This window comes from Cervus canadensis, chromosome 7, assembly GCF_019320065.1.
Source record: "Cervus canadensis isolate Bull #8, Minnesota chromosome 7, ASM1932006v1, whole genome shotgun sequence".
NCBI lineage: Eukaryota > Metazoa > Chordata > Mammalia > Artiodactyla > Cervidae > Cervus > Cervus canadensis.
This window is the reverse complement of record NC_057392.1, coordinates 41,104,252-41,114,180: the sequence shown is the minus strand read 5'-3', so window position 1 is coordinate 41,114,180 and position 9,929 is coordinate 41,104,252. Positions and strand designations below refer to the sequence as shown.

The 9,929-nt window shown below is 39.6% G+C and overlaps 1 protein-coding gene across 1 annotated transcript; it reads left to right on the top strand.

The window, feature by feature from the left end:
• The first annotated feature begins 325 nt into the window (after positions 1-325).
• On the top strand, positions 326-8,132 carry LOC122445585 (cytochrome c oxidase copper chaperone). Its single transcript, XM_043474997.1, has 3 exons — positions 326-529; positions 2,324-2,412; positions 8,027-8,132. Exons 1-2 carry the CDS (start codon positions 423-425, stop codon positions 2,406-2,408), a joined length of 192 nt encoding a protein of 63 aa, XP_043330932.1. The 5' UTR covers positions 326-422; the 3' UTR covers positions 2,409-2,412; positions 8,027-8,132.
• Positions 8,133-9,929: the final 1,797 nt, after the last annotated feature.

Here is a 9,929-nt window from a genome sequence, read left to right as displayed (position 1 = left end):
AAAAGGAAAGTATATCCAACAGAATGCAGAGTTCCAGAGAATAGGAAGGCGAGACAAGGAAGCCTTCTTAAGTGAACAACGCAAAGAAATAGAGGAAAATAATAGACTGGGAAAGACTAGAAGATCTCCTCCTTTGTGGGTCTTTCCTGTCGCTGCACTTTCATCTCACTTCTCTGCTCCTGGACCAACGAGACGTCCTCCCATTAATACCTTCCTTTTGACTTTTCCGCACAGCGCCTTTAAAAAAAAAAAAAAAACAAACCACCACCCTCCTTTCCCGTCTCTTCCCCCAATTGTGGAAGAGAGGCAGGACTTCCGGTTCTTTTCAGAGCGACTGCCGGAAGTGAGTGCGCGCAAATCGGCTCTGCCAAGTCTGGCGGGTTCAGGGTGTCTGCGCTAGTTGCTGCTTTCGGGCACGAAAAATGCCAGGTCTGGCGGCCGCAAGCCCTGCCCCATCTGAGTCGCAGGAGAAGAAGCCGCTGAAGCCCTGCTGCGCCTGCCCGGAGACCAAGAAGGCGCGCGATGCGTGGTCAGTGCGCAGTCCGGGAGGGGGCGGCCGGAGGCTCGGCGTGTAGCGTTCAGGCACTTCTGCCCTGCCTGGGGCTGGTGTTGGTCCTCGCTTAGGCGTGGGGTGCTCTTGAAGGTTATAGAGGCCAATAGGCTTCGCTCCTGGCTGTCTGTAGACTGAGCCCTTAGCTCACCCTTGGGAAGCAGATGAAGGGATTGGAAAGAGGTCACATTGACTCGGGTGTGCTTCGTCCACTCATTCCTTCCTACAGAGGGTTTCTGAACGTGGAAATGTTATGGGTCAAGCACTGCCTTAGGTTCAAAAAACATAGAAATGGGTAAAGATACTGCTTGATTTAAAGGATCTTAAAGTTAATGGAGCATTAAAGTTAATGATTGCTGTACGAGGTTTGGCAGTATCAAAGAGTACATTTCTGGTGATTTCTCCCAAAATTTAGACATAGTAAGATACAGGGTACGTTTCTTAACCCTACGAAAACCCCCTTATCCCCACCTCTTTTAGCTAGATGATTTAAAAATCAACCAGGCTATGACATAGATGACATTACAGTATTCAGAATAGTACACCTAGATTACCATCAACTCGCATTCTTGTTTTTATTGTATACAGCCTCTATTGTGGAACAGATATCTGAAGGAATCTTCAGATAATGTGAGTGTTACACCTCTCCCTCCAGTCCCTTTTTGTCGTCACATAGAAAGTAAAGAGAGCATAAGTGACATTAACACTAAGTATTTTGCAAGTAATACTGTAAAGGGAGAATTGAAGACTACAGTGGGATACTGTGCTTCCACAGTTAAAAACAGTAGGTGCTTATTGAACTTTCAGATAGTATTGCATCATGATTAAGAGCCTGGGATCCAGCTTCAGAGTTTGAGTCCTGGTTCACCAACCAGCTTTGTGACCTTGAGCAAATTAACATCTCTGCCTCATATCTGTAAAATGGGCCTAAAATTTCTGCCTTCAGCATTACTGTGCTATAAGTCATATTTGGTGCCTAGCACAGTATTTTCAGTATTTAATAAATGATCAGGGCGAGCTAGCCATTATTTTCATAAGGAGCTTGCTAACCCATGCAGACAGCCATTAAAGCTAGTTAAAGATAGGTTGTATTTAGAAGGAAGGAGAACCTACCTTTTTTAAAATTAACTTCTGCATCAATTACCTCTGACCCTATGGCAGCTCCCCAGGTATCTAGAGTCAGGAGTCAGTTTTTTCATGTAATTGATTTTTAATGTGGTCCTAGTCTTTACTTTGTAACTTTACAAGTGAAAAGTTCTTTGATCATCATGAATGGGGCTCCTCAGGTCGCCCTTGGCAACCAGATGTTTTTTGCTTTTTGTGTTGGGTGTCTTGTGCCTAGAAGTAAATTTATTTAGAGGTATTTGAATGTGGAGCAGAATAAAAAATGTAATTCCTCTGTGATAGGCAAAAAATTAAGCTCTTCTTTCTGTACCTTTAATGTTAACTTTTTACTCAGTTTATTTCATTACAGAGCAGTATTATTCCTTGGATATTGTCTAGGGTCAGTATTTAATATGCATAATTATTTCTTCAAATCAGAGTCTTCTACCCCCGAAAACTAGTTATCTGTGGAACATTTTCAGGGGCAAGGAAGTATCACAAGAACCAGTAAAAACAAATTTGGTGTAAAGCCATTTGGTATAATACCATTTTAAAAACTCCAGCTGTATTCTGTCAGATCGTGTTCTGCCTCACTCATTATCACTTATGCTTACTTACTGCTAATGTGTTTAATGCCTACTTTATTAACAAGTACATTTTGTTTTATAGCATCATTGAGAAAGGAGAAGAGCAATGTGGACACCTAATTGAAGCCCACAAGGAGTGCATGAGAGCCCTGGGATTTAAGATATGAAATGGTGAGCATGGTGCTTTCCTAGTGGGAAGGTAATACATAGGCTGATTGCTTCAAATTTGTGTATTGCTTTACAGGTTTAGCAATCATTCGGCAGCATTTTTGGGGCTTCCCTCATAGTTCAAGTCGGTAAAGAATCTGCCTGCAATGCAGGAGACCCAGGTTCAATTCCTGGGTCAGGAAGATCCTCTGGAGAAGGAAATGGCAACCCACTCTAGTATTCTCACATGGAGAATCCCATGGACAGAGGAGCCTGGTGGGCTACAGTCCATGGGATCGCAAGAGTCAGACATGAATTAGCAACTAAATCACCACTTGTCTGAAAGGTAGCCTACCTGGTTAATCTAACATGCCTAAGTATAACTAGAAAAATAGCTTTTCAGTTTCTAGTGTACAGAGTAAAATGATGCTAATAAATTGAGAAATATGGGACTTCCCTGGTGGTCCAGTGGTTAAAACTCCTAGCTTCCACTACAGAGTCCCTGGGCTCCATTTCTGGTTGGTCAAGATCCTGTATGCTGCATGTTGCCACCAGAAAAAAAGAAATTGAGAGGTGTTTTATGGATTTGGGAAGGGGAGAATTAAGCTTTCAAGTAAGGGCTTGACAAAAGCTCTTAGAGTTATGTTAGAGATAGAAGAATCATGGCTTAGGAAGTTCAGAATATCCAGACAAAATTCAGTTGTCTGATTAAAAGGGAAATATTCTCTGTTTTTTGTTTCTAACCTTGTGAGTTTTTAGGAAGAGCTTTTAAAAAAAAATTAGTTTATAATTGGAGGCTAATTACTTTACAATATTGTGGTGGTTTCGCCATACATTGACATGAATCAGCCATGGGTGTACATATGTCCCCCTGTCCCGAACCACCCCCTCCTACCTCCCTCCCCATCCCATTCCTCTGGGTTGCCCCAGTGCACCGGCTTTGAGTGCCCTGTTTCATGCATCAAACTTGGACTGGTCATCTGTTTCACATATGGTAATATACATGTTTCGATGCTATTCTCTCAAGTCATTCCACTCTCATCTTCTACCACAGAGTCCAAAAGTCTGTTCTTTACATCTGTGTCTCTTTTGCTGTCTCACAGGGTCATCGTTTCCATCTTTCTAAATTCCATATATATGCATTAACATACAGTATTGGTGTTTTTCTTTCTGACTTAGGAAGAGCTTTGAAATACGGAGTAGGCAGCACATGGAAGCATTGCTTTCTGCAAAACAGAAATGGAATTGTTGCTGTTTCTTTTGTACCATGCTTTATTCTATTAAAACTAAAACCTCTTTTTTTTTTTGGCTGTGCTGGGTCTTCGTTGCTGCATGGGTTTTTCTCTAGTTGCAGAGACTAGGGGTACTCTCTAGTTGGGGTATGCTGACTTCTCATTGCGGAGGCTTCTCTTGTTGCGGAACACAGGCTCTAGGGTGCTCAGGCTTCACTTGGACTCGGGAGTTGTACCTTGAAGGCTCTAGAGCACTGGTTCAGTAGTCGTGGTGCATGGGCAAATTTGCCACGTGGCTTATGGGATCTTCCCAGATCAGGGATCGAACCCAAGGCTCCTGCATTGGCAGGTGGATTCTTTACCACTGAGCCACCTGGGGAAGCCCCTCTGGACATACCAAGTGTTCAATAGAAGATTCTTGATTAAATGAATGAATAAATGAGGAAACTAAGGCCCATATGTATGAAGTGACTACCTATAGGCAGGGTCAGACCTGTAACCTCTGTCTCTAGACAGATTCCCTCTGCTTGGTGCCCTTACTCCCCCATAAGATCCACACCATACCACCATTTTAATAATAGCTGAGAGATAAAGCCAAAGCTACATACCAGTAGAAAAGTAATAGAAAGCCTGGCTTCTTTCCCTTTCACCTGTTTCCTGTCTCTCTGGAATTTTACATGTGACCAACCTTCCTCATTGAGCTGTGAAAAAGGGGGGGTAAGGAACCAGCTGATAAGAAGTATCACTATGAGGTGGAAAACAGTCTATTCTGAAAGTCCTGAGGCTTAACTTTGGTTCTCCTGTTCTCTAGCTTAGCGTGTGTTTTACTTGAACTAAATATATGTTCATTAAGATACTAATCTAATCATATCTGAGTTTTACTTTTTTGTTTATAAAAAGAGAACCATAATATATTTTGTGATTTTTATGTATGGTATTATCAACCTGTGTATACTAGATATACTTAAGTGACTTTTTAGAAATCTCATGGTGAATCATTTTGTAAAATAAGTAAATATGGTTGTGGGGAGCTTAAGAAGTATAACTATTTTTAAAAATATACTATTTTTAAAAAGTATAACTTGATTACTTCAAAGACATTGAATTCTCAACATTTGTATATGATTTACTTATCCCTTTCTTTCTAGTCAGTTGTGTAAGCTGTTGCTTAGGGTTAAGCCTGCCTTGATAAAAAGGGTGATTTTTTTAAATGTTGATTTTAGGAGCATCAGAAGTTTTGCTTGGACTTCATGTGGATCTCAAAGGTGATACAGTTATTGCTATAAGTAGCATATATTCACAAGGACCAGAAGATATCATGGTTTTCTTTGTTATTGGGACAGAGAACGAGAGTGATTCCTATGGCTTCATTTGTGTATAAAAGAAAATGCAAGAGCTTTGGACTTAGAAAACAGTTGAACCAGTTGTGTGGTACTGAGCAAGTCCTTAACTTTCTGAACCTTAGTTTTCTCATGTGTAAAGGAGAGAGAACAGTACATGACCAAACTATTTCTTATGAGTCATCGTGATGATTAAATGATATGTGTATGAATAGGCTTTTTAAACTGTCAAAGAGAAACCAGATAGCCATATCTTGGAATTGTGGATAGCAGGCATTCTATTGAGGTCTGTTTAATATGTGTCATGATTACGTATTTTTGAATCCTGGTTATGAAAAGAATCTGAATCCACATAGGGCGTTTCTTAGGATTGAGAATATGTTTTTTATTTTCAGCATAATGCTGCTTTTGGAAGAGGAACAGGTGTTTGGATCTACTTTGGTCCCAGGTGCCCTATTTCCCTATCCCCCATGGGGAAATGGAGGGACCATGAAGTTAAAAAAAAAAAAAAGACTTGCTCAAGTTAGCAATGGATAGGTGGTGAGATTAAAACTAGAAACTTTATCTTTTGTTTTGTTTTGTTTTGGCTGCTCTGGGTCTTTGCTGTGTGCGGGCTTTTTCCAGTTGAACAGAGCAGGGGCTCCTCCCCTTCGCGGTGCCCGGGCTTCTCATTGCGACGGCTTCTCTTGTGAAGCACAGCTCAGTAGTTGTGGCTCTAGGGCTCTAGAGCATGGGCTCAGTAGTTGTGGAGTATGGGCTTAGTTGCCCCAAGGCATGTGAAATCTTCCTGGACCAGGGATCAAATCTGTATCCCCTGCATTGGCAGGCAGATTCTTTACCACTAGACCACCAAGGAAGTCCAAATCTAGGTCTTTTTTACTCTCCAGATTGCGAGCACTTTATACTTCACTCCTTGCACTTAATGAGATTTTACTGCCAACGTATTCGTTTTTAGGTTTACCTAAGACTTTATTTTGAATACTAGTTACAAAGACCTTTTGTTGAAATACGGAGGTGGATATAACTCAGTAACCAGGTCAGTAACTGGGTAAAATTCAACACTACTATCTGCGCTGTTATAAGATAAACTTAACTAAATTGGTATCTCTTACACCATTAGACCACATTTTTCTGAGTATAGCTTCAAAGGAAAAATATTTTGCAATCTCAGATCTTCCCAGGAATGATCATGAAAGTTCCTTAATTCAAAAAACCTTAGTAGCTTTTATTTTCTAAATAAGATCTTAATTGTACCTTGAATCCAGAAAACTGAACTTAATATGAAAGTTAAGTACATTCAACCAGAAGTGTACCTTATAATCATCTGAGGAATGGTTACCAAAATTCACAAGCTTGAGCCCAGATCTGCACCTGTTAACTGAAGCTCCTAGATAATTTTCAGGTGTTCCTCTCTTTAAGAACCACTGGCTTAAGCTGAAGAAGTTAGTAGGGATAATGCTAAATATAAATTGTCTAAAGATTTAATAGCAGCAAAAACAGAGACTTGAAAACTACTCCTAAGAAAAACTAAAGCTGCGCTAGGACTTCGTTGACGTGTGAAGAATTTCTAGTTGCGACATGCAGGGGCTACTCACTAGTTGGGGTACACGGGCTTCTCATTGTGGTGGCTTCCCTTGTGGAGTCCAGGTCCAGGCACACAGGTTTCAGTAGCTGCAGCATACAGGCTTTAGAGTGCCGGCTCTCTAGTTTTGGTGCACGGGCTTAGTTGCTCCATGGCATGTGGAATCTTCCCAAACCAGGGATCCAACCCGTGTCCTCTGCATTTAGCAGGTGGATACCTATCCACTGGACCACCAGGGAAGTCCATGACTGCTTCTTTTACTGAAAGAGAAACTAGAGGAACCTAAAACCTACTTAGAAATGGTAGCTGGTATCTTTTTGCCTTTAAGACCCAGGAGGCACCTAGAGAACACAGTTTGGGGGCTAAAATCTTTGAAATAAAGGACCAGCACTGAGTGGTGGTGATACTCAGTATTTAAAGTTTGATTGAACTTAATATTTGGTTAACATGTGCTTAAAATATGCTGATTTCACACACACAAAACAAACTCAGAGACAACTGATGATGTTTGAAAATATGATTCTGAGAGTCAAGAAAAAGGGTCATTTTTGCTATTTTTACATTTATTCATTCAATCGATATCTATCTACTGTCAAAGACTTTATACCCAGAGGCTCTCAGTGGGTAGCCCCCCGATAATGAGTAGCTGTTAACAAAAGAGGTAGCAATGCTATACAGACTGCTATCTCTTGAAATGATGGGTGACATCATTTTTGCATATGTTTACATGTATTCTTCCTCTGAGCCTGTTAGAAAAGAGAGAATTTATGTATTTGTATTGTTGATAAGGCTTATCTTTTCTAAACCAAATGCAGGAATAGCTAGGTGAGGGAAACACTTGAAATAGACTTGAAGAGTTGGCCAGTCCAAATTACTTAGCTACCTTGTTAGCATTGTTCCTGTCTTCTGGGATAGGAGTGGGGGTGGGTACCGAGCTGTTTGGAGAGACACCTGCTGTGACCAGCAGCCCTATCCTCTGCTGCTCTCCCTTTTTGATCTTTCCAGATTCATTTCAAAAGTGTTACCCTTACTTTGCCCTTGGGTTTCAGTGAGTAACTTTCCACAGGAAATGCCTTGTATACAGAGCTGACCTTCCTTCCACTTCGTGGATCTTTGCCAAACATACTTGAGTCAGCAAGGAGGGGGTTGCAAGTCTCTTCTCTTGAATATCTGTAAAAATAAACTTCTCTGGGGAAGATGTTTTTGAGAAAATAAATGAACATATAGTTTTTACTTCAACAAAGACTTTAAAGATTAAACCTTGTAATGGATTAAACAGTTTCCATGATGTTTTTATAGTTAAAGTTAAGCAAAACTAGAATTTTAAAGTGTAGATCTTTTATTTCGTGACTGGTTTAGAATAATTGTGGCAGTTAGTTGATAGTCCTCGGCTGAAGCATATATTTCTAGCATCTTCATTCCTGACTCCATAGGTCTGGCATGTTTGAAATTGGAAACTTTCTAAAATACATTTTTTTCTGCAGGTGGTCTGCTCTGGGAGTGAATAGTTCCTGAAAAATGAAGAAGATTCAATAACTTTGGGAGTTCCTTGCTGAAAATTGATAAATAAAAAATTATTTATAATTTATTTAAAAAAATCCCTAGTTAAAAGTCTTCAGGTGTGTTTCTTTTTGTATTCCTCACATCCTCAAGTGGAATTTATTTTTCTTAAGGAATATCTGTGGGTTTCTCATTTGTGGATTCAGACAACCTTGGATCAAAAATATTGGCGGGTGGGGGCAGGGGAATTCCAGAAAGTTCCAAAAAATAAAACTTGAGTTTGTCATTTTTTTAATCTATTTACATAGTATTTACAACTGTTTACACTGTATTTACAACTATTTGCACAACACTTACATTTTATTTAATAATCTAGAGATGTATATAGGAGGATGTGCTTAAGTTTTATGGAAATACTACACCATTTTGTATAAGGGACTTGAGCAAACACAGGTTCTGTTGGGTCCTGTTCCCCAGGACCCACAGGAGGATCTGGAACCAATTGCCCCAGATCCTGAGGGACCAACTGTAGTATAAACAAATCTTATAACAATTTCTTATGTTCTTGTTGTCATTCTGGGAGCTCTGGATATTTTTTGTCAAGAGAAAGCAGATACTGATCTTACCTAATGAAATCACAAAAATTAATTATTTAGAAGTACTCAATTTATAATGGATATGGTAGCCAAACCATCTCATTCAAGATTTTGTTTTTTATTTTTAACTTTTTTAAAGGTAAGAATTGGACAAATCTTCAGTCTTAATATTTTAAGTCATTATTGTTCTTTAGTAATTCTCTCTTTTGTGAAAGTAACTTGTTTAGATTTTGGACCACATCAGGGTGCATTGGCTTGAAAGATCTCAACTGTTTGGCATAATTAAGTGTACATTTTTTACATTTTAGAATAGATTAGGATCATAAGTTTAATGCCTAGGGGCCAAACAGTTATCTCTTATTCATTAGAAGCTGGCTCAGGTCAGAGGCTGGATTTTTACAAATAAGTCACTAATGAAATAGTCCTATACTGTAGTGATATAGAATATATATTCTATTCACTATGTTCTATAGTTCTAACATATAGAACATAGTGAATAGAACATAAAGTGTGGATAACTTACTATAGCAACCCTGTGGTCCTATTAGCTGCTTTTAAGCAAATGAGGCAGTTGGTCATATTCTGTCTTTGGATTTTAAATCTCAACAACAAAAGATACTGTGAAAACTAATGAGAATATGTAGGGTTCATGTGTCATATGATTGGAAGATTGCTTCTTAAAAAGGAGCTGAACTAAATTGTTCTAAGGATTCTTTCCTAATTAAGACATGGCTCTGGGGACTTCCCTGGCGGTCCAGTGGCTAAGACCCCACACTTCAATGCAGGGGGTGCGGGTTCAATCTCTGGTGGGGTAACCAGGATCCCACATGCTGTACAGCTGGGGGAAGAAAAAAGCATAGCTTTGAAGTGTGACAGGCTCAAGTTCAACAGATGGCCACGTGACCTCAAACAAGTCAACTTCTTTGGGTCTGTTTTTCTCATCTGAAAGAAAAAAATGGGGATAGTAGTAATACAAGATTGTGAATACTCATTAAAGTGGGGGTACATAAAGCATTTGGCACAGTATCTAGCATTTAATGTTACTGACATTCTCTGATTCTGTATTCATATTTTCACTTTAATATGCGCTTGGATATAGAGTTTTATTTAAGTGGACATTGTGTAGATTTCAGAGCATTCTTCTAGGGTGAAGAATAGAATCTTGGACTCCTAAGGGAGATGATGTGAATTAACTTCCCGCCAATATAGATACCTGGCAGATGGTTATCCATATTCTGCTCGAATATGTCCTGGAACTACAAAAAGAAAAGAAAATTCCTAACCTTATCTC

Excerpts from the sequence above, each read along its gene's own strand:
- LOC122445585 (XM_043474997.1), top strand. The coding sequence starts at position 423 with ATGCCAGGTCTGGCGGCCGCAAGCCCTGCCCCATCTGAGTCGCAGGAG. Across the intron at positions 530-2,323 it reads AAGAAGGCGCGCGATGCGTG|CATCATTGAGAAAGGAGAAG; the intron begins GTCAGTGCGCAG and ends TTTGTTTTATAG.